This window comes from Myxocyprinus asiaticus, chromosome 21 (assembly GCF_019703515.2).
Source record: "Myxocyprinus asiaticus isolate MX2 ecotype Aquarium Trade chromosome 21, UBuf_Myxa_2, whole genome shotgun sequence".
Lineage (NCBI taxonomy): Eukaryota > Metazoa > Chordata > Actinopteri > Cypriniformes > Catostomidae > Myxocyprinus > Myxocyprinus asiaticus.
In genome coordinates this window covers 23,118,949-23,143,190 of record NC_059364.1, presented here as the reverse complement: position 1 = coordinate 23,143,190, position 24,242 = coordinate 23,118,949, and the positions used below count along the sequence as shown (strand labels likewise).

Sequence of the window (24,242 nt, the reverse complement as noted above, 5' to 3'; positions counted from 1 at the left end):
GGCTGTCGTGGACTACCTCTCCAGAAAAGGGGGGGGAGTAGGCAGTCCGGACGGTCCCCCAGCCTGAGTCGGGTGGTGGGGGTATGTGGAGGTGAGGGCGTGGTTGAGCACCCGTATGGGGGAGAGAGAAAGCAGTAAGGACATCCACCTGAGATGAATTGCTACTAATTACCGTTTCTATGTTCTCAGTGAGAGACAGGGGAGATAAAAGGCGACCCAGTCCACAGAGAGAGCAGAGGGAGTTGCACGCCAGAGACTGCATTTCTGTATTATAGATTGCTGTGCTGAAAAGCTGATCTTTCTTACCCTTTTATGCTGCAAAGCAGACTTTTGTTTTGAGTGTGAGCTGTGAAGCCATTTCTGTTATTTTGTTAATAAAACCTGACTCACGTGGAACGTGGAAACTGGCTCCCGCTTCCTCTTTATCTGTCCTACAAACGAACCTTTGTTACAGTGGACAATGGTATAAGATGCCCTGTTCTCTGCCCAGGTACTCAACCAACAAGGTGCTTGGTACAGACTCACCACTCACTTTAACCTTAGGCCATGTGGGAATTTCTCCCATAAATGCATTATATTCCTTACCTAGGCCTTTAAAGGAAATTACTTGTATTTATGTTATTTAAACATTTTGAAATGTGTCACTCAGATGTTTTTTGCAAACCTTTTTACCAAAAGGCCTTCCACGGCAGACTTTTTCAATGTTATACAGTACCAATGCCTTTCTTATGGAGCACATTATGCTTTTGTTCATCTAATTTTCCAGTTCTACCACACCTTTGAAAGTCCACACCCCTCCCTGAGCCTGCCTGTCTCGTCCTTTAGGACCTCTAAAACTAGATGGACAGTTGGTCCTTCGCTTTTATCAGGAAGAATGTAGCCTGTGAAGATTTGAATGAGGTCTAGCTGTTCTTTACCACGTGTGTGCAGCCAGGCTGATCGGGTTAAGGTTGCACTGCTGTTCCATTATTTAACTGGAAAAGGGTTTCCACTGTATGCATGATGCATAGATACAGTCTCAGCTCATTTGAAAGATTTCCTTATAATATGTGTAATGCCTCACTTGGCAGCATGAAATGGCGATGTTATATCACCGTAGTACTTAATAGTTTGTTTATAATTCAGAGTATAATAATTTACTCACTCTCATGCCATCCCAGATATGTATAACTTTCTTTCTTCTGCTGAACACAAACAAAGATTTCAGAAGAATATTTCAGCTCTGTAATGCAAGTGAATGGATACCAAAATTTTAAAGCTCCAAAAGCATATAAAGACAGCATAAAAGTAATTCATAAGACTTCAGTGGTTAAATCCATGTCTTCAGAACCAATATGCTAGATGTGGGTGAGAAACAGATCAATATTTAAGTCCTTTTTTTACTATAAATCTCCACTTTCACTTTCACTTTCTTCTTTTATTTTTGGTGATTCGCATTCTTCATGCATATCATCACCTACTGGTCAGGGAGGAGAATTTATAGTAAAAAAAGGACTTAAATATTTAGCTGTTTCTCACTCACTTCAAATTGCTTCTGAAGATATAGATTTAACCACAGTAGTCTTATGGATTACTTTTATGCTGCCTTTAGTGTGCTTTTTGGAGCTTCAAAAATGTTATTTTAAGGACTTTTTTATTTTTTATTTTTATGATAAATAATTTTGGTACTGTGTTGGGTAATGGTTGATACAACTTGACATCCAATGTAAAATCTGGGTCCTGAAGCAAAACCAGTTGAGAACCACCAAACTAGATGCTATTGCGTAGTGTAGTGACAGAAGTCTTCTTTTGTTATTTTATTTATTTTTACAAATCATATCTCACCATTACTGGGATTTTTTGGTGAAGAAGTAAAAGTTGAAATGACTCGTGTCAAACAAATGCCCTTTGTCATCAATGGACTCCTGCTTGTCATTAAGGAAATTTTCTTTATCTAATACAACATAAATTGCAGGGACAGAACCCTGCAGCTCTTAAATGGCTGAAGATCACAACATGCAGAATTGTGCAAGACTTTGGTCTCAATGATTTAACTACCCCTACCTGAAATCAGACCTGCATCTTTTGAGTTACCAGTTCATATTCTAAAGAATTGGACTATCAGCTCCACTGGTTTTCTGTATTAATTCCTCTACAAATCGAAAACCCTATTACACTCAGTTAGGAACTGAAAAAGATGTTGATGGCTCTTCAGTTAAAAAGTGACTTTTCTTTTCATCCTTTATTTAGCAACTGACCTGCTGTTGGCCTGGAACCCTGTCTGTTTGGGACTTGTGGAGGGTGTTATTGGAAAAATACAGCTTCATGCTGGTAAGTCACTGGTATATTAGTGAATAAAGGATGAGAGTACATTTGTAATTGATCGTAATGATCATAATAAATTCAGTGTCTCTTGGACTAAGATGTCCAAACATGTAGTCTTAGCATGTTCATCTCTCTGATATCCCATTTACAAGCTAATTAAATAGAAGATGTGCTTATATCTGCTTTAATTGAGCTTGTAGAAGGAAGCAACTGGGTACCAGAGACTCTGGTAATGATAATGATTAACATAATGAAAGGCAGCTTCAGCTAGCACCAGAAATGTCAGTTTAATTTGGTTTACCATTATTTTGAAACTGCTAAATGACTTGCAGTGTGTTGTTGCCCAGCAATCAACCAGTTATCACCAGACAAAACATCTGAACTGCATAGCATTTCAAAGACTACATAGCATATAAATGTAGCTAATATACTAACCAATAGAGAGAAATATTACATTTGGATAGGAGAAAAAAGGTATTTAAACATGAAAAAAATGACACACATCATTTCAAAAAGATTTACTCTTGCACTTGCCCTTACAGAAAAGTAGTGCGGCGATACAATGGTATAGTGAAGATATCAGATGGTGATACCATGGTTCTTTGAGATATACCATGGCACTAAATTATGTATTTACAGGATTCACAGTAATACATTTTCAAAGAAGAAGAAAGCTAAACAAAACAGAAAGACCATGGTACTTTTGTGTAAAAGTGTAATACTAGAGAGGGTGAATTGAAGGGTCATGATTTCTTGACCCTGTATATACCATTCCACTAAATAAATGCCTTTCTTAATAGGTTAGAATTATAAAAAAGTCTTGAGTAATTGTTTGCATAGAAGTTAAATGATGGCATACACCACACTTTCATTTCGTCATTCAGTGGATGAATTAAGAAGTGAGCCTCTGTGCTTTGTTAACAGGTTGACTTTATTTGGCATTTGATGCATCAGTGTGGGTCTCTTTTCCTTTTTTAGTGTGAGAAAAGCAATACTTTCATTAAGTGTTTAGTGCTGACATCTCTATGTATGTATATAGTAAAATAATTGGTTGGTCTTTCGTGCTTGATTGCTGTGTTTTTCTTTTCTTATGCGGTTTCAAAGGAAGACTACACAGATAAATGAGACATATCAGGATTCTGTAGCTATGTACTTTACATACCTTATGTTGTAACATAATCTGGTGGGCAAACCTGATATTTCCTTCTGTACGTACAAAGAGCTTAGGCTTTTCTCATTACATTTTCCACCCAAACATTTCAGAGTTGCCTGCTACAGGGAGGGCCTTAGTCTATTGATTTAGTTTTGAGCTGTTAGTGAAAGTATGACTGCACTGCACCTCGATGTAAATATCTGTGAAGTCATTGTTATAAGAATATTTGCCATTAGAATGAATCATCATCTTGGGCCTCCATGCTGGTCAGAGCAGAGAAATCTGCTGTCATAGTCTGAGGTGTGTCTGGACTGGAACTCTGCACTAATAACACACTCCTTCCCCTTTTGGGCAGATCTTCCTTTGGGCCTGATTCTGATTTGCCAGAAAGCACTGGTGGGCCAGTTGCCAGGAGACCACAAAGTGTACAAGATCACCAAGATAGCAGTAATTCCACTCTCTGAGGATGAACCACAAGATCTGGAATTAGAGGTGAATAAGACTCACTAGGAGTAATAGCTTTTATGCTTTATTAAATTCAGCCAGTGGAAAAAATTCAAATTGTGCAAACATCATCCATGCTGGATTTAATTCAACTATATTGCAATTAGGGCCGGGGCAATATACTGTTGCTAAAACAAATATCCCATTATATATCATATATCTCCTTATATCTTTATTTATATTTTTAAGCCTTTTGATGATGATTCTATGTTTATATATTTGCTCTAAATGGCATTAAATGTTTGTTTTCTTTCTAATCAGCAACCGTCATTTCAACCAAACAGCCATTGTAGCCAAGTAGATTTAAAATGTTAAATGCAAGACGTAAAATACAGTTAAAATCTGGTTAAAAATAAACAAGTAAATAACACAGTCTTTAGGGAACTTAATGTGTAAATAAAATATCATGTTAAAATCACTGGGATATTCACAATGTTGCTTTATTTATAACAAAATCACTGTGAATATATCATGAATATTCGATCACTCAGCCCAACTGACTGAGCTCTGATTCTGTACTAAATTTCTGTAAGTATAGAATGAAACCAAACCCATGAAAGTAAAACTTAGATACACTAGTGTATTCATCTTTACATTTCATAATATAGATGTCTTGCTCTAACATTTTAACAGTTATTTATTGTCATTATTCATTGGATCCTCATAGAATTTACTGGACAGTCTTCCAAATTCCCACTTGTTAATGTGCCCAGTTGATACTTAGGCCCATGGCAACCCATTAGATATTTTAGCCCTCTAGTGTAGTGAATGGTTGACATACACTGCCTGGCCAAAACAAAAGTCGCTGTTTGGATTTAAATAAGCAAATGCTTAAGAGCCTATGATTGGATAATTATTGCAGTGATTTTTTTATCACTCCCAATTTGGAATGCCCAATTCCCACTAATTCCTCGTGGTGGCGCAGTCACTCACCTCAATCCGGGTTGCGGAGGACAAGTCTCAGTTGCCTCCGCTTCTGAGACAGTCAGTCCGAGCATCTTATCACGTGGCTCGTTGTGCATGACACCGCGGAGACTTATAGCATGTGGAGGCTCATGCTACTCTCCATGATCCACGCACAACTTACCACGTGCCCCACTGAGATCGAGAACCACTAATTGTGACCACGAGGAGGTTCCCCCATGTGACTTTACCATCCCTAGCAACCGGGCAAATTTGGTTGCTTAGGAGACCTGGCTGGAGTCACTCAGCACACCCTGGATTCGAACTCATGACTCCAGTGGTGATAGTCAGTGTCAATACTCGCTGAGCTACCCAGGCCCAGTGATTAAAATGTTTCAGCTGGCAAAAATTATTTTAACCCTAACTGATGCAGTGTGTAGCTTCTCATTTCTTAAACAACCATGTCTGAAATGTATCTTGTGGTTGTGGAAAAGATGTCACTGTGTTTCAAACGAAGCAAATTATTGGCCTGCATCAAGCAAAGAAAACAACTAAGGAGATTGCTGAAATCACTGAATTTGGTTTAAGAACTGACCAACGCATTATTAAAACCTGAAAGAATAGTGGTGAACCGTCAGCTTCATGGAAGAAATGTGGTCTGAAAAAATCTTGAATGATTTTGATCAGAGATCACTAAAATGCTTGGTGAAGTCACATCGTAAAAAATCGACAGTAGAACTCACAGCTATGTTTAAAAGTGAAAGTAAGAGCATTTCCACACGCAAAATGCGACGAGAACTTACAGGATTGGGATTAAACAGCTGTGTGGCCACAAGAAAGCCACTTATTAGTAGGGCTGGGTATCGCCAGCCACCTCACGATATGATACATATTGCGTTACACGTGTCACGATTTTATATATTGCGATACATCGAATTATCATGGTCAGATTTCGCTTTTAATTTCAATTCATTTGAGTATAGTTCAGTTATAATGTCCATTTTGCTTACATACAGTATGAAAGAAATTCTCTTTCAGCTAATGCTGTTATTCATTATACAGGGGACCTTCTAACTTGTTGAATTAAGGACATTAAAAAAAAAAAAAAAAATCCATCATTTTGGTGACATTTTTGCTTTTTAAAAACTGTAGTCCATGTATTACACCAATAAATATGGTGTATTGAAATTGCATATATACAGTATATTGTTACATGTTTGTTGTTTACATGACTAATTTGTACTATTCTAAGTATTTACTTAGATTTGTAGAACAAGTGCTAAAATTGTACTGTCTCTTTAAGAGCTTTGGCAGGGAATTTGACTGTATTGTTTTTTTGTTTGAATGGCTTCTTTACAGCATCCATGCTATATGTGATTAGAATTAAATATTTATTTTGTTGTTTTGATAAATAACTGACTGTAGAGAACAGAAAGGATATTAAAAGAGACATTATTTAACAACAAATGGTTTGCTTGGATCTAGCCTTTGGACTCACATTACACAGAAAGTCAAAGCTTTTACTTTCAGCATGCAGTGAAAAGATCTCGGTGCTGAATTTCTTCGCTACTACACCACTCAAACACTGGTGAGTGAAATCTAAAAAATTACAAGTCAGTGGCTAATCACAGACATTTATTTGTAGCAAATGGGAAGTATTTACACACATCTTATTGTTAGGGATTGCAGATAGTTAGAAAGAGCGATCTTGGCATTTTAAGAATCGACATTGGGATTGTACAAATGAAGGTTAAGTAGAAAATCAATATTTTTGCCTGGCCCTAGATCCAAACGCGTGAGAGATCCAACATGTCTGTGAGAGAAACCGTGAATCCTGCAGGATCAGTTTTTCTCTTTAGTGCCTCAGAAGCGTCTCTGACAGCACTGAAAATATCACGATATAACACGATACATGGATCTAAGTATCGATACAATATCGTGAGAAAAAGTATCGCAATATATCCATATTTGATTGTATCGACACAGCCCTACTTGTTAGTGTGGCTAATCGGAAAAAAAGACTTCAGTGTGCTAGGGAGCTTAAAGATTGGTCTGTGGAGCAATGGAAAAAGGTAATGTGTTCTGATGAGTCCAGATTTACCCTTTTACAAAGTGATGGGTGCGTCAGGGTAAGAAGGGAAGCACATGAAGTGATGCATCCGTTACGAATAGTGCCCACTGTACAAGCCTCTGGAGGCAGTGTTATGATCTGGGGTTGCTTCAATTGGTCAGGTCTAGGCTTAGCAACGTTATGCAGCAATAAAATGAAGTCAGCTGACTACCTGAATGTACTGAATGACCAGGTTATCAATGGATTTTTTTCCCCTGATGGCACGGGCATATTCCAGGACAACAATGCCAAGATTCATCATGCTCAAATTGTGAAAGAGTGGTTCAGGAAGCATGAGGAATCATTTTCACACATGAATTGGCCACTACAGAGTCCTGACCGTAACCCAATTGAAAGTCTTTGAGATGTGCTGGAGAAGACTTTAAGGAGTGGTTCGACTCTCCCATCATCAATACAAGATCTCGGCCAAAAATTAATGCAACTCTGGATGGAAATAAATGTTGTGACATTGCATAAGGTTGTCTAAACAATGCCATGGTGAATGCGCACTGTAATCAAAGGTAAAGACGGTCCAATTAAACATTAGAGTATGCAACTTTTTTTTTTTTTGGCCAGGCAGTGTACAATTAGTTGAAGAGTAGTGGTGTGTGTTTCTAAGAGGTTCCAGAGGAAGCATGATGTTTCTAAGGAGTCAGTCTCTCAGGAGAGCCTCTTGAATTGAAAGGAAAATGTAAGTGAAACAGTCAGAGTCATAATTGCCCTTGTTTAACTTGGATAGCAGCTTTCCTGGGTAGTTTGACTCTAGTCGTTATTTCTGTTTTATGGGTGCTGAATCTGCACTGGCATCAACAGGCCAGTTTTAGTATGCGTCTTGGCACCCTTTTGGTTTTAATTAGAGCAATTAATATACAGCATTTTCTGATAGCTTTTACCCAGAGAAGCAGGTTCTCAGAAGGATTTACATTTTCTACATCTGTCTCACCTCCAGTTCCAGGAAAAAGTATATTAAACCTTTATCATGACTTTCTGCATTAATTGGTTATAAAATTTGAAGTCACAACAATAGACAAACACTGTCTGCTCAAAGGAATAGTTCACCCAAAAATGAAAATTCTCTCACCATTTACTCACTCTTATGCCATCACAGATGTGTATGACTTTCTTTCATCTGCTGAACACAAAAGAAGATTTTCTGAAGAATATCAGCTCTTTGTCCATACAATACAAATGAATGGTGGCCAGAACTTTGAAGGTCCAAAAAAAAACATAAAGGCAGCATAAAAGTAATACATATGACTCCAGTGGTTAAATCCATATCTTCGGAAGCAATATGATCGGTGTGGGTGAGAAACAGATCAATATTTAAGTCCTTTTTTTACTATAAATCTCCACTTCTTTTGTTTTTGGTGACTCACATTCTTTGTGCATATCACCACCTACTGGGCATGGTGGAGAATTTATAGAAAAAAAGACATAAATATTGATCTGTTTCTCATCCACATTTATCATATCGCTTCAGAAGACATGGAATGAACCACTGGAGTCGTGTGGATTACTTTTATGCTGCCTTTATATGCTTTTTGGACCTTCAAAGTTCTGGCCACATTCACTTCATACAGAACTGAGATATTCTTCTAAAATCTTTGTTTGTGTTCTGCAGAAGAAAGAAAGTTATACACATCTGGGATGGCATGAGGGTGAGTACATGATGAGAGAATTATCATTTTTGGTGGAACTATCCCTTTAAACACACAAACAATTATGCCTTTATTGACAATATATGTCATAATTTGCTCCCAGCACTGTAAAGATTTACATGGTGTGGTCAATAAAAATGAATGTATCATTGTTTGTATGTTTGTCTATTGTTGTGACTTCATTCAAGATAAAATGCAGAAAAAAAACGATAAATTCCTATAACCGAATATAAAAATAAACTTTTTTGCTTCATCACTGATGATAGCAAATCATTCTGTCAGCAACACACTCTACTGTATTTGCAATAAACAATTCCCTCTACATTGAAATAGTCTATTTGCTAAACATTTCATCTCATTCTCTTTCAGCTTTGTAAAAAACATCATTTTGGAATCAACAAACCTGAGAAAATCACCCAGTCACCGGATGAGTCAAAGTTCCTGCTCAAGACACTGAGTCAGATCAAATCTAATGTTGCCGTGCCCATCAAGAAAAAGGTTGATGATTGATGAAGGATCATTTCAATTCATCAAAATGAACTTGGCAGATGTCATTATCTTCACTTTGTTTGTTCACTCCCATCCAGTATACCCCTGCCTTTCAGGTGAAAGAAAATAAAGAGAAGGAGCGTCTGGAGAGGCGGCTGCTTGATGAGCTCTATAAGATATTCATGGACTCTGATTCATTTTACTATAGTCTGACCTATGACCTTACCAATACAGTCCAGCGACAGGGAATGTTAGGCAAGTCAGATTTGCCCCTCTGGAAAAAGGTGAGACCCTCCAAGTGTTTTGAAGTAAAACATTAAAAAGTAATTATTTTTGCTTTGTGGTTTAACAGTGATTTATTTATTAAGACAAAATTTAGAATATATTAAAGCAATCACATGCATGGCCATGTTTAAGGTGGGGGGTGGTAGGGGTTAGGGGGGCATTGCCCCTCTAGATTTCCAAGACGTATATAGCAAGACGTTTTGCCTTTGCACTATTTTGTGGTATTCAGTCTTTTTATCTCATCAGATTCAATTTAGACAAACTCTCAACTCAATATCATAAAATATATACAGTGTTTTTTTATTTGCCATGGTACTGTGTATTTAAATTTACATTTAGTCAGTAAACAAATGCTTTTATCCAAAGCGACTTCCAAATGAGAAGCTAGCGAGCAATTTGTCATACTAAAGTCAAAAACATCTGCAGTATTGCACTGCCAAGTTCTCAATGTGTCTGTATATACAGCAGCGGCACAGAATAGCGGTATAGGAAACGCTGCTGTTAGCTTTATGTATGTGATGATGTTGCTAACTCTTTTGCACTCATCCCACACATACAGGATACACAGGTATAGATACGTTTCACTTCCACTTTCTTTAAGAATACACTATTTATAAATCATTCTAAACAGCAATACAAAGTTAATGCAAAAACAATGAATTAGGCAAAAAAGTCCATAAATAATGTTAGAAAATTCACAGAGCACCGATCACCAAGTGTTTTGTCTTGTAGGTGGATGATAGATTCTTCTGGAACAAACACATGATCAAAGACCTTATCAACTTGCAGGTTCAGACGTTTTTCTATATTTTAAATATTTTCTTTTCAAAAATGTAAACCAGCCCTGCATGTTCATGAAATGAGATGTCCTGTTTCACAGGTGCCTCAGGTGGACTTTTGGGTGATTCCTATCATCCAAGGCTTTGTGCAGGTGGAGGAGCTTGTGGTAAACTACAACGAGAGCTCTGATGAAGAGAAGAGCAGCCCGGATACGCCTCTGCAGGTACCCACCTGTGTGGATGATATTCACCCACGTTTTACCGTGGCCCTCATATCCAGACGAAGCCGTCACCGTGCAGGTACAGTACACATAAAACAGTGGTTCTCAACAAAGTACCCTCTGATTTTTTTCATTCGCTTTGAGCCTAAGCTTAAGGACCGTAACATGCCATGCTCATAATGCCATATTTTTATTAATATGTTGTTCCTGCAGTTGCATATCTGTGGAAGGACCCTATTAGAGTGGCATATAAAAACATACACCATAATATAATATTTAGAAAGGATTACAATGTAACTCCACAAGTTAATATGCAAATTTCAAACAAATAAATAATAAATATTGCAAACTTCTCCTGTCTTTCTAGAAGCGTTAGGAACAGACTTGTTACATTATCGATTGACTAAAGTAAATTTGAGTGCTGAATATAGTGTTTCTGAGTCAAAACAGCCCACGTTTAAAGCTTGCCTTCATAAAATTGCCTTTGAGGTTAAATAGAGTAATACTGTATTTTGCATACAATATAATATCATATCTTGCATACGTACGTACTTACTTAACCTTTATTGTCCCCCGTGAGGGCAATTTGTTCTGCAGCAGTGAAATACAACACATACATAGAAAAAAGCAATACAAATACAAATTACACCTAAAAGCATATAATAAATATTAAAAGAATAAAATCAACAGGACATCAGCTGGAAATCATCATTACAGCCTGAAAACTTGATATGAAGGCTACCTTTTTCGATTTGAGTTAAGCAGAGAAATAGCATATGGTACAAATGAAAATTTAAATCTATTTGTTTTAGCTAAAGAAACCCTGTATAAAGACCCTGAAGGCAGTATCTGAAAAGCATCATGAAGAGAATGAGTATTGTCAGATATAACGTTGTTTGCTTTCTTAAGCTGCTGCATAGTAAATAGATCAGACAGTCTGGGCAGATTAACTCCTACAGTTTTTCTACACATTTTTACAACCCTCAAATGTGCATTTTTTTGTTTAACTCTTAGAGAAGCAAACCAGCAAATCATTGAAAATGTCAGATACGATTCAATGAAGGCCCTGTAAAAAGCACTCATCAATGTCCTGTCAATATTACATTTCCTCAAACGAGAGTCATTGCTGACTCATTTTACACACTCTCTCTGTGTTCATCTCAAAATTTTATTTGTTGTCTATTATAGTACCTAAATACTTATAGCTTTCCACAGTTTCAATACAGTTACGCCAGAAATCAATGCACATATCTTTTTTCTTTTTTTGACAATGCACATATCTTTTGTTTTTCCAGTATTCAGATATAGACCTGCCTCACAACACCACTTAAAAATACACTCAGCAACAGTGCTGTGAACTTGCTCCTCACCAACCTACAAACTCACTATTACTGTGTCGTCAGCATACTTCAAGATACACCGATCAGCCACAACATTTAAACTACCTGCCTAATATATTGTAGGTCCCCCTCGTGCCGCCAAAACAGTGCCAACCCGCATCTCCGAATAACATTCTGAGATGCTATACTTTTCACCACAAATTGTACAGAGCGGTTATTTGAGTTACTGTAGACTTTATCAGTTTGAACCAGTCTGGCCATTCTCCGTTGACCTCTCTCATCAACAAGGCATTTCCATCCGCAGAACTGCCCCTCACTGGATGTTTTTTGTTTTTGGCACCATTCTGAGTAAATTCTAGAGACTGTTGTGTGAGAAAATCCCAGGAGATCAGCAGTAACAGAAATACTCAAACCAGCCCATCTGGCACCAACAATCATGCCGCGGTCCAAATCACTGTGATCACATTTTTTACCCATTCTGATGGTTGATGTGAACATTAACTGAAGCTCCTGACCCGTTTCTGCATGATTTTATGCACTGCACTGCTGCCACACGATTGGCTGATTAGATAATCGCATGGATGATTGCTGGTGCCAGATGCGCTGGTTTAAGTATTTCTGTAACTGCTGATTTCCTGGGATTTTCACACACAACAGTCTCTAGAATTTACTCAGAATGGTGCCAAAAACAAATTACATCCAGTGAGCGGCAGTTCTGTGGACAGAAATGCCTTGTTGATGAGAGAGGTCAACAGAGAATGGCCAGACTGGTTCGAACTGACAAAGACTACGGTAACTCAGATAACCGCTCTGTACAATTGTGGTGAGAAGAATAGTTTGGCGCTGTTTTGGCGGCACGAGGGGGACCTACACAATATTAGGCAGGTGGTTTTAATGTTGTTGCTGATCGGTGTATACCGATTCTCAAATTGACTACGACATTCATCGGTGTCAAGAATATAAAGGAGCGGAGTAGGTACACACCCCTGAGGAGCCAACAAAGTCAGCTTAATTGTGTTAAAAGCTGAAGAGAAGTCTACAAATAATAACCTTGCATGATTACCGCTTGCCTCCAGATGTTTGTATAACAAATCAAGCAAGGTCAGGGTTGCCTCCTGAACACATCTACCAATTCTATAGGCAAACTGCATCGGGTCCAGTAAGTTGTTTGTTTTTTCTATTAAATTATATTGTATAATTTTTTCAAATGTCTTCATAACAAGTGAAGTCATGGTCTATAGTCTTTCAAACTCTTAGGGCGATTATGTTTAGCAATAGGAACTATAATGAACTGTTTCCAAAGTTTCGAAACATAATGCGTGTTGATGGACCAATTAGAAATAAAGGTAAAAATTGGACCCAATTGCTCTGCACACTGATAGAGCACCCTACCACCAATTCCATCTGGAACCGGACTCATTAGTTTTGGACTGTTTGAACAGTTTTATAACACACTCATCCTTAAAACAAGTTGCTATTTTACTACCATCCTGTATAAGGTGTTTAGAAACTACATTATCCATACTATGATTCTGCTTCTCAAATCTAGTATAGAATTTATTAAATTCCTCTGCAAGAACACCATCTGACTTAACCACTTCCTCTCATATCAGTTGCCTCTTAAAATGAGCAAAAATCACGCAATCCCAAAGTAATAGAGTCTGAGACGCACAAAGCTACAGTATATTAAACTTGTGAATAAATCAGAAATGAGAAAACAACAACATTTAAATAAATGAAATAAATATGAAATAACTAAAATGTACATTTTTGTTTTTTTTATTATTTTATCACGGTTTGAAAACCACTGACATAAGAGAATAAAGTAAATAGAATCTACTCAGTGTACATTCAAAAGGATTTGGTCTTATGGTAATATTATCATGTGCTTTCCACTAAAGGAATGCGCTACAAGCGGAGGGGGGTGGACACAGACGGACATGTGGCCAACTATGTGGAGACCGAGCAGCTAATTCATGTTCATAGTCACACGCTGTCCTTTGTACAGACACGAGGCTCTGTCCCAGTGTTTTGGAGCCAAGCTGGATACCGCTACAACCCCAGACCTCGGATAGAGAAAGGTGGGGCGTATCTGTGTAATCAATTTCTGACTAAGACAGAAATTAGACCTTACTCACAGCTCAGTTTAGCATTTCTGTTTATTGCAAAGTTATCACTTTGATGCATCAGTGTAGTTATTGTTTGGAAAAGTTATATTTTGTGAATGGCGTCAGGTGTGGACCAGGTGTACTTTCAAGGCTTCTTAGTTGAACATGGTACTCAGGACTCAGTGGTGACAGATCAGCTCTTTACTGTGACTTTAATATTTGTATCCAACAGCAGCACTATGTTTCCAACATAAATAAGTTTTCATAGCCCTTGAAGAATCTGTAAGATTGTTATACATCTTTAAAAATTAAGAGATATCATAAAAATTTCTTATGTACAAGCGTAAGCTGTTCCAGAGTTTTGGGGTGGCTACTGCAAAAGCCCTGTCACCCTTTTGCTTTAACCTGGACCTGGGAACAATCAAAGTTCTCTGTCCAGAGGACCTAAGAGACCTTGTGGGATTATGTAGCTGCAATAGATTAGAAAGTTAAGATGGGGCTAAACCATTCAGTGATTAAAAAACAAATAATACGAGCGTAAAATCTATTCTGTAGCACACCGGCAGGCAATGTATAGACACCAAGATGGGAGAGATATGATCTCGCTTGCGTGTAGCCGTCAAGAGCCTAGCAGCAGCATTCTGAACCATTTGCAGATGAGACAGTGATGACTGACTGACTCCTACATATAGAAAATTACAGTAGTCCAGTTGTGTGGAAACAAAGGTGTAAATCACTCCCTCAAAATCAATAAAAGTAAGAAAAGGCTTAATTTTGGCCAGTAATCTTAAATGAAAAAAGCTAGATTTGACAACTGAGTTAATCCGTTTGTCAAATTTAAGAGTGTTATCAAACAGTACACCGAAGTTCTTCACAACTGGTTTACAAAAAGGGGCAAAAGGGCCCAGGTTTGATGAATCGAGGATGTCCAAGCCCCCAAAACAAACAATCTGTTTTACTTTCATTTAGATTTAGAAAGTTCAAAGACATCCACGCTTTAATATCATCCAAGCAGGTCAGTAAGGATTCTTGAGCACTCCTAATATTTTTTCTCAGTGGCAGATAAATTTGCATGTCATCCGCATAACAATGAAAAGAGATGCCATGTTTATTAAAAATGGACCCTAAGGGCAGCATATACAATGAAAACAAAGTAGGACCAAGGATGGACCCTTGGGGAACCCCAAAAGTGAGGGGGGCAGAAAAGGATGAGACTTGACCAAAGTTAACTGAAAAACTTCTATTGGCCAAGTAAGATTTAAACCATTTGAGATCAGGTCCTTGGATACCTACTGACTGCTCAAGGTGGGAGAGAAGGATACCATGATCTATGGTATCAAATGCTGCACAAATGCTGAGGTCCAATAACACAAGAATCACAGAGTCTCCAGAATCAACAGATACAAAAATGTCATTAAGAACTTTTAAATGTGCAGACTCTGTGCTATGGTGCGCCAAAATCCAGACTGGAAGACTTCAAAAACAGCATTTGTATACAAAAAACTCTGCAATTGACTGAGAACAAATTTCTCAAAAACCTTAGAAAGGAAAGGCAGTTTCAAAATCAGTCTAAAGTTCATGTAAACTGTTGGGTCCATATTAGGTTTTTTTTTTTTAAAAGAGTAGGCTGTACCACAGCATGTTTAAAATATGTCGGCACAGACCCAGTTATAAGACAACTATTAATTATAGTCACGATACCAGGCCCAATAGTATTAAAAACTTGTTTGAAAAATCTATATGGAATAATGTCATTTGGACAGTTCAAATCATCTACTATTTCAGCCAGAAAAGAAATAGTAACAGGCTCAAACTAGTTAAAAGCAGCAGGACATATAAAAGGAACAGAAGGATCCTGAGCTGGAGATAAGCAATCTAATATTATTAATCCTATTAACAAAACATTGAGGATCTTGCAGATTCTGAAAGGGGCATGTAAACCAATGAGAAAATGTTATGTAAGCTTATGTGCAGAACTGTAGCATGTTATCTCATGGCTGTTTTATGTTGCAGGAGAGAGGGAAATGATGCCTTACTTTGCCTCTCACTTTGAACAGCAAGTTGAGATTTACAAAAAATTGGTAAGTGTTCTATAGCAATTTCAAGTACAGGTGCATCTCAATAAATTAGAATATCATGGAAAAGTTCATTTATTTCAGTAATTCAACTCAAATTGTGAAACTTGTGTATTAAATAAATTCAATGCACACAGACTGAAGTAGTTTAAGTCTTTGGTTCTTTTAATTGTGATGATTTTGGCTCACATTTAACAAACACCCACCAATTCACTATCTCAAAATTAGAATACATCATAAGACCAATAAAAAAAAAAAAAAACATTTTTAGTGAACTGTTGGCCTTCTGGAAAGCATGTTCATTTACTGTATATGTACTCAATACTTGGTAGGGGCTCCTTTTGCTTTAAATTACTGCCTCAATTCGGCGTGGCATGGAGGTGATCAGTTTGTGGCACTGCTGAGGTGGTATGGAAGCCCAGGTTTCTTTGACAGTGGCCTTCAGCTCATCTGCATTTTTTGGTCTCTTGTTTCTCATTTTCCTCTTGACAATACCCCATAGATTCTCTATGGGGTTCAGGTCTGGTGAGTTTGCTGGCCAGTCAAGCACACCAACACCATGGTCATTTAACCAACTTTTGGTGCTTTTGGCAGTGTTGGCAGGTGCCAAATCCTGCTGGAAAATGAAATCAGCATCTTTAAAAAAACTGGTCAGCAGAAGGAAACATGAAGTGCTCCAAAATTTCTTGGTAAACGGGTGCAGTGACTTTGGTTTTCAAAAAACACAATGGACCAACACCAGCAGATGACATTGCACCCCAAATCATCACAGACTGCGGAAACTTAACACTGGACTTCAAGCAACTTGGGCTATGAGCTTCTCCACCCTTCCTCCAGACTCTAGGACCTTGGTTTCCAAATGAAATACAAAACTTGCTCTCATCTGAAAAGAGGACTTTGGACCACCGGGCAACAGTCCAGTTCTTCTTCTCCTTAGCCCAGGTAAGACACCTCTGACGTTGTCTGTGGTTCAGGAGTGGCTTAACAAGAGGAATACAACAACTGTAGTCAAATTCCTTGACACGTCTGTGTGTGGTGGCTCTTAATGCCTTGACCCCAGCCTCAGTCCATTCCTTGTGAAGTTCACCCAAATTCTTGAATCGATTTTGCTTGACAATCCTCATAAGGCTGCGGTTCTCTCAGTTGGTTGTCCATCTTTTTCTTCCACACTTTTTCCTTCCACTCAACTTTCTGTTAACATGCTTGGATACAGCACTCTGTGAACAGCCAGCTTTTTTGGCAATGAATGTTTATGGCTTACCCTCCTTGTGAAGGGTGTCAATGATTGTCTTCTGGACAACTGTCAGATCAGCAGTCTTCCCCATGATTGTGTAGCCTAGTGAACCAAACTGAGAGACCATTTTGAAGGCTCAGGAAACCTTTGCAGGTGTTTTGAGTTGATTAGCTGATTGGCATGTCACCATATTCTAATTATTTGAGATAGTGAATTGGTGGGTTTTTGTTAAATGTGAGAAAAAATCATCACAATTAAAAGAACCAAAGACTTAAACTACTTCAGTCTGTGTGCATTGAATTTATTTAATACACGAGTTTCACAATTTGAGTTGAATTACTGAAATAAATGAACTTTTCCACGATATTCTAATTTATTGAGATGCACCTGTAGTTTAATGTTTCAATTTTAAGTAGTGTAAAAAGCAAATAGAAGTAATTAATGCTGAGGTTTTCAGTAATATGCAGTCATTTTGTCATCAGGTCATCATTAATTTAGTGGACCAAAATGGACGTGAGAAGATTATTGGTGATGCATTCCTCAAACAAGTGCTGCTGTACAATAATCCCAATCTAACATACGTTTCATTTGACTTCCATGAGCACTGGTAAGAAACTCAACTCTATGTACAGAAAATAAAAGTGATTTCTAGTTTAACATTTATTTCATTTAATAATTGCCATTGCATGAAATAACATAAATTGGTTTTTGGGAGTGTGCCATTCCTGGAGAGCATCATGAAATCTAATTTACCATTTGGATGTAAATTACCTTTTACATCCAAATGGTAATCTGAAATTTCGTGTTGGATGAAAGATGACCACCTCCAACTCAATTTAGCAAAGATGGAGCTGCTTCTTGTTCCTGCAAGCCCATCAGTTCATCATAACTTTACCATTCAACTAGACTCGTCAACAGTCACAGGACATCCAGGACAGCCAGAAATCTTGGGGTTGTGTTTGACGACCAATGGAACTTCACGGACCACATCGCAAGAACTGCTCAATCATGCAGATTTGCTCTGTATAACATTAGGAAAATCAGACCCTTCCTATCTGAGCATGCTACACAACTCCTTGTCCAGGCTCTTGTTATATCTAGACTGGACTACTGCAATGCATTTCTGGCAGGACTTCCTGCATGTACAGTCAAACCTTTGAAATTTATCCAGAACGCAGAGGCACGATTGGTCTTCAACGAGCCAAAGAGAGCACGCATCAAGCCTCTTTTCATCGAGCTGCACTGGTTGCCAATGGTTTGCATCAAGTTCAAGCCATTGATGCTTGCTTACAGAACAACCACTGGCTCCGCACCTCCTATCAACACTCGCTACTTTAAGTCTATGTACCCTCAAGAATCTTACAAATCAGCGGGTGAGCCTTGTGGTGCCATCTCACAGAGCCACAAAATCACTTTCCCGAAGTTTCACTTCAGCTGTTCCTCACCGGTGAAACGACCTGCCAAACTCCACCCGAGCAGCTAATTCTCTTGCCACCTTCAAGAAACATCTAAAGACGCATCTCCTTTGTGAGCATTTGATGCAAGAACTGTCTTCTTTCTTCTTCTTAAAAAAAATATCTCTCTCTCAACAAAAGAGTGCTTCTCTGAGCAATTTGCTACTTAGTATTACAGCACTTAGGTTTAGTCCATTTTCAACATGTTTTCTGCAGATTTTAGCTTCTGTTATGAAGTGTGAATGCTTTAACCCGTTAACATGGTCTAAATAAATATGTGCCATGCATACTGTGTGAAACAAGCCTTATGGTGAAATCTTATCAGTTAGAGAACAAACAGATTTTCTTAATCTCTTCCCAGTCGAGGGATGAAGTTTGAGAATGTGCAGACTCTCACTGATGCCATCTCTGACATCATCACAGACATGAGATGGGCCTGGTGAGTCGTTTTTTCTCCATTTTTGCCTTTCTTTCAATGTCATTTGAACGGCAGATTTATTATAGTCCATCTGCTTTGTTTTGCAAATAGGGTGGACCAAGCAGGAGTCATCTGCCAACAGGAGGGCATCTTCCGTGTTAATTGCATGGATTGCCTGGATAGAACTAATGTGGTACAGGCTGCTATCGCCCGTGTTGTCATGGAGCAGCAGGTATGCAAGTTCACCTTTGAGCTTGGAATACATTCCACAGATAAACTCAAACATAAAACCTAAAGCAAATTTTAAGTCATCTTTCTTTTGTGAAACACAAATAGAGATGTTAGGCAGAATGTTATCCTCAGTCACCATTCACATAGATTGCATCTTTTTTCCATACAATGACAGTGAATAGGGACTGAGGCTAAAATTTTGTGTTTCACAGAAGAAAGAAAAATTTACTCGCCTTACAAAATGGTTTGTAAGGCGAGTAAATAGTGACAGAATTTTCATTTTTGAGTGAACTGTCCCTTTAAAATAAATGATAAATGTAAATAAACATTTGGCTTCTAAAAGCACTGCCATACTGCACCCACAGAATAGTATAGTGACTTGGTTACACTCAGCTATTCCAGGTAGGCCAGTACATTATAAAAGCCTTTTGATCTTTTTGGTTCCAGCTGAAAAAGCTTGGTGTAATGCCACCCGAGCAGCCACTGCCCCTCAAGTGTTACAGGATCTATCAGGTGATGTGGGCCAACAATGGAGACACCATTAGCCGTCAGTATGCTGGCACAGCTGCCCTAAAGGTAAATTGATAGAATGCCTGCCATTGATTTAATGCTGACATTGATTTATCTTTCAACAGCATCAACAGCATACAGTATTTAGCCTACTTGATAAGTCAGTTTATCCTTTGACTTCACTTTGGAAATAACACACAGATCTCAGTGAGGGTGCTTTTGCTTAAAAAACTATATTAAATACTGTATAGTCAATTATCTTTAGATTTTTAAGTCTTTATTAAAGGCTTCTATTTATTTGAGCAGTCAATTATCTTTTGGTTATTTTGTAATATAAAGTTAAAGCCTTTTGATGTGTGTAATCTGTTGTGTAGGGTGATTTCACACGAACAGGAGAGCGAAAGTTGGCTGGGGTGATGAAGGATGGTGTGAACTCAGCTAATCGTTACTATCTGAACCGCTTCAGAGACGCCTACCGACAGGCCGTCATTGGTGAGAATTATGTTATGTGACTCGTTACATATTCAGTTGACTCCATATTTAAAAAATCATACAATAGGCCATCTTGTATTTATCTGTACCCTATCATTCATGTATCTCTGCTTCTTCCAGATCTCATGATGGGGCTTCCAGTTACGGAAGACCTGTACTCCATCTTCAGCAAAGAGAAGGAGCATGAGGAGAAGGAGAGCCAAAGAGGAGCTCAGGAGCAGGTCAGCCTTCTGCTGCAGACATACATGCAGCTGCTGCTGCCTGAAGATGAGAAGTTCCATGGTGGGTGGGCCCTTATCGACTGCGATCCAAGGTGAGCACTCCACATGTCACCATTCTTTAGCAATGCTTTGTTCTCATTTTAAGCACAATGTTTGTAAAGCATAATACTACAAAACATATACAATACAATAATAATTAAAAAAAAGACAAAAACAATTATATTCTTAGTATACTTTTCCTCCTACAGTTTATTCTCAATGGCTCAAAGGTACTCGTTCATATGTTTTTTTTATTCCCCCCATTTGGTGCTATAATAATTTTTTGGGTGAAGGAGCCATATTTCCTCAAATCCTTGGAGCATTTGTTGGTGGTATGTCATGGTGTTCAGTGATGGATACCTAAAAACAGTTACTGGTTTTTTGGAATTTCCTTCTGAGGTTGATTAAATCTTTGATTAAATATTGAGGTACTCTGACCACAGTATGTGATGCTTATTTGACTTATACTTTCACACATATCTCAAGATATGTATGAAATACCTTTTAATGCAATTCCATAAATTTTTCATTGTCTGTCTTGTTTTTATATGCCAAGGATTTAATTGTACTATTCTTGAGCAAAGCCTCTTTTTCAAGGTTTTGACTGTTCATTATGCCATTCTTATAGTCTAATAGATGCCACGCACAAAGATGTTGATGTTCTTCTTCTGCTGTCCAACTGTGCATATTATGTAGCCTAGTAAGTGCATTTTCTCAGTGTTTCTGATTAAAAGAGTAAAAATCCTTTCCTTGACATTGGTTCAGTAACACCATTCCACTTTATTGTTGCTATTTAGCTATGATGAGGAAGCAGACAAAGTCAACCAGTACCAGAGACTCAGTTTAGAAGGCCTTGAAAGGATTGAAATTGGTAAGAACATATATAAAAACCTGTGGGCCTCATCGGGCTGAATTTCTGTCCTATAAAATAAAGTATTATGTTGTGATTGATTGATATCATGACAGCTATTGCCAATGTTGGTCTTTTTAGGTCCAGAACCTACTCTGTTTGGAAAGCCTAAGTACTGCTGCATGCGACTGCACTATAAGAATGGGGAAATAAGCGGTTACTTCCATACACTTAGAGCTGTCACGCGGAATGCAGAGGATGATGGAAAAGGTAGGGTCTTGTACATCATGATTTGTAGTGGATCTAGTTCATGTTTATTCTCTGCTGAAAAAAAAATAAATAAAACCGCACAGCTGGTCATGGAATGCTGGTGTTCCAAAAATACTTTTTATCTTATTAACCAGTTTTGGTTTTGCTGGTAAAAAAACATGGCTATGTAGATCCACCAGCATCAAATATGCACCAACCAGCCTAGACCAGCATGAAAATTGCATGCTGGTTAAGATTATCTTTTTAGCAGGGTTGCATAATTCTAAGTTGGTTAAGTTGATACAAGATAACTTGGCTTGGTCTCTGCTGGCACAACATGAAGGGTGTTCGTGTTAAATTATTGATCCTTTCCTCTACACTTGTTGGACTGTTTGCATTTCAGACACACTCCAGTGCATTGCTGAAATGCTTCAAATTACAAAGCAAGCTATGGGGCTTGATGTCCAGGTCGTTGAGAAGAAATTAGAGAGGTAAAAAACTTTATGGGTTGATGGGTTGCTTCAGAGAACTTTATGGTTATTATCTGATTTCATGCTACAAATTGTGCTGTATACTTGGTTGTTGATAAATCTTGTTTTGTCTCAGGAGACACAGTAAACCACATGAGGATATAATGGGAATACAAGGAAAGGCCGTGGACCAAGTCCTTGGGTCTGGTTTGGCTCAAGGCAAAAGCTTCCTCTTGAACAAGTTCTCAACGCTAAACCAGAAAGTTAAGCAGACAAAGACCAACGTCAACATCGGAAACTTCAAGCCTTTAGGGAGACTAGGGACATTCTCAAAGCCTGAGGTGAAAGTGAACTTCCTAAAGCCCAACTTGCATATGAACCTCTGGAAATCCGACAGCAGTTTAGAGACTTCTGATAGTAATACTGGTTCGGCAGCCCTGAAAGACCTTAATGATGAACATTCTGAAGAGATCTCTGATTCTGATTCCTACAACTCGGATGTGCATCCATGCTCAGGATCTCGGGAAAATGTAGACTATGTGCTTCCTAGCTGTGGAATTGTAGCATCTGCACCACGACTTGGCAGTCGCTCACAATCTGTTAACAGTGCTGAGCTTGCAGTCCCCTCTGTCATTCGAGTCACGGGCTGTGATAACAAGACTGCGGACACCTTGTCAGCTGACCCAGATGACCAGTCTCCTGGGGCAGCCTCAGAGGCAGAAGAAGCCATTCTGATTGACTTTGGGACTCCTATCGATGCTTACTGCCACCAATTCGTCCAGGATGCCAGGACCAAACCAATAGAGGTGTTTGAGGAAGTGGCAGTACCACCCAAACTGCAAACACCTCAAGGGACCAAGGCCCCATCAGCTCCAGATGCAAGGCTGGATTCTTCACATTCTCAACCTCAGCTCCCTCGACCATCTCAGCTTGAGGTGGACTCCTCTGTTCCTGGGGGGAATCTCCTGACTGTCCAGCCTACAGGCTCTGCCACATCATGCGGGTCACAAAAGAGTCTGGAAGGCAATATAGGACCCTCCCCAGCAGACAGCAATGGAAGCCGTGTCGTGTCACCCTTTGCTAAGATCAAGAGCTCCATGGTCCAGGTTGCTAGTTTGACCCAGGCAGGACTTACCCAAGGAATCAATTTTGCCGTGGCAAAAGTTCAGAAAAGCCCAGAGCCAGATGCTGTCAATGAAACTCAAGAAAATGAATTGCGAGCAATGTTTACACAGTGCCAGACTAGGATCATTCAGATATAGTGCTGTCAGCAGTTGTATTTTTAGTGTTAGATTGTGACTTCAAGTACTGTAACGGTAGCATAAACTCATTAAATCGAATATTAACATGCCACACTCCTAATTTCCCTTTCAGTTAACCAAACCAAAGTTTACAGCCAGTGTTGTAGTATGTAGTACATCTAAAGCCATGTCCACACTAAGACATTTTTAGGTTGAAAACCCATTGATTTTGTTCAATCCACTTCTCTTATATCCACAGAAACAGCGTTTTTGAAAATGTTCTCTTGTACTACGTACTTCGGAAAACGATGACTTTAGGAAATGGAAAATTGAGTTTTCAATGGAAGATGTATTTGTGTGGACATGGCCTAAGTTTAACCTGACTAATCCTAAACATCTATAGATTGCTGGTTTGCATGTTAAGAAAAGGATAACTATGAGGTAGAATAAGGCAGGCAAGTTTAACTGCATGTCAAAACCCAAGACCTAGATTTCTCATGTGACCCCATTTGCGCAGTACGCTTCTTTGAATTCACTGGCTGTTGTAGCTATCACTCAAACCTTTCGACCGTATAACCACATTTTAATATCTATCAGTGGGCAGCTTAATATTACGCTTTAGAAAACCGGACCGTAAATTTACATTGTTATGTGGATATCTTTGATGTGGTGTGTCATACCAAAATAGAACAAGAATAGTTGTGTTGGACCTATGGTCAAATTATATTATTCAAAATGTAAGTATTATATGTACGTACTGTAGCAGTTACCTTAGAACTGTTCAATTAAGATGTTTATAGACAAAGTTATATTTACATGCTCTTAAGTTAATTAAAAATGGCTGATTAGGCTCGGTTTATTCAATCATGCAACTTAATCAGTGAACTCTGTCCAATGGGAAACT

The 24,242-nt window shown here is 38.5% G+C and overlaps 1 protein-coding gene across 3 annotated transcripts in view; it reads left to right on the top strand.

Annotated features, from left to right (window-relative positions):
• The window catches only part of inpp5f (inositol polyphosphate-5-phosphatase F), a 31,617-nt gene extending 7,433 nt beyond the window's left edge, over positions 1-24,184 (top strand). The window contains exons 2-20 of one of the 3 annotated variants that reach the window (XM_051648650.1): positions 2,230-2,310; positions 3,813-3,949; positions 9,002-9,130; positions 9,238-9,405; positions 10,139-10,195; positions 10,287-10,485; positions 13,648-13,827; positions 15,868-15,935; positions 17,646-17,770; positions 18,979-19,056; positions 19,147-19,267; positions 19,714-19,842; positions 20,151-20,268; positions 20,389-20,581; positions 21,157-21,228; positions 21,326-21,399; positions 21,520-21,648; positions 22,031-22,118; positions 22,234-24,184. In XM_051648650.1, coding sequence (XP_051504610.1) covers positions 2,230-2,310; positions 3,813-3,949; positions 9,002-9,130; positions 9,238-9,405; positions 10,139-10,195; positions 10,287-10,485; positions 13,648-13,827; positions 15,868-15,935; positions 17,646-17,770; positions 18,979-19,056; positions 19,147-19,267; positions 19,714-19,842; positions 20,151-20,268; positions 20,389-20,581; positions 21,157-21,228; positions 21,326-21,399; positions 21,520-21,648; positions 22,031-22,118; positions 22,234-23,359 — 3,272 coding nt within the window. In that variant the 3' untranslated portion in view covers positions 23,360-24,184. Of the gene's footprint in view, positions 1-2,229; positions 2,311-3,812; positions 3,950-6,360; positions 6,453-9,001; positions 9,406-10,138; positions 10,196-10,286; positions 10,486-13,647; positions 13,828-15,867; positions 15,936-17,645; positions 17,771-18,978; positions 19,057-19,146; positions 19,268-19,713; positions 19,843-20,150; positions 20,269-20,388; positions 20,582-21,156; positions 21,229-21,325; positions 21,400-21,519; positions 21,649-22,030; positions 22,119-22,233 lie in introns of those variants that run through there. The other 2 variants (XM_051648649.1, XM_051648651.1) reach the window with 2 other exon arrangements.
• Positions 24,185-24,242: the final 58 nt, after the last annotated feature.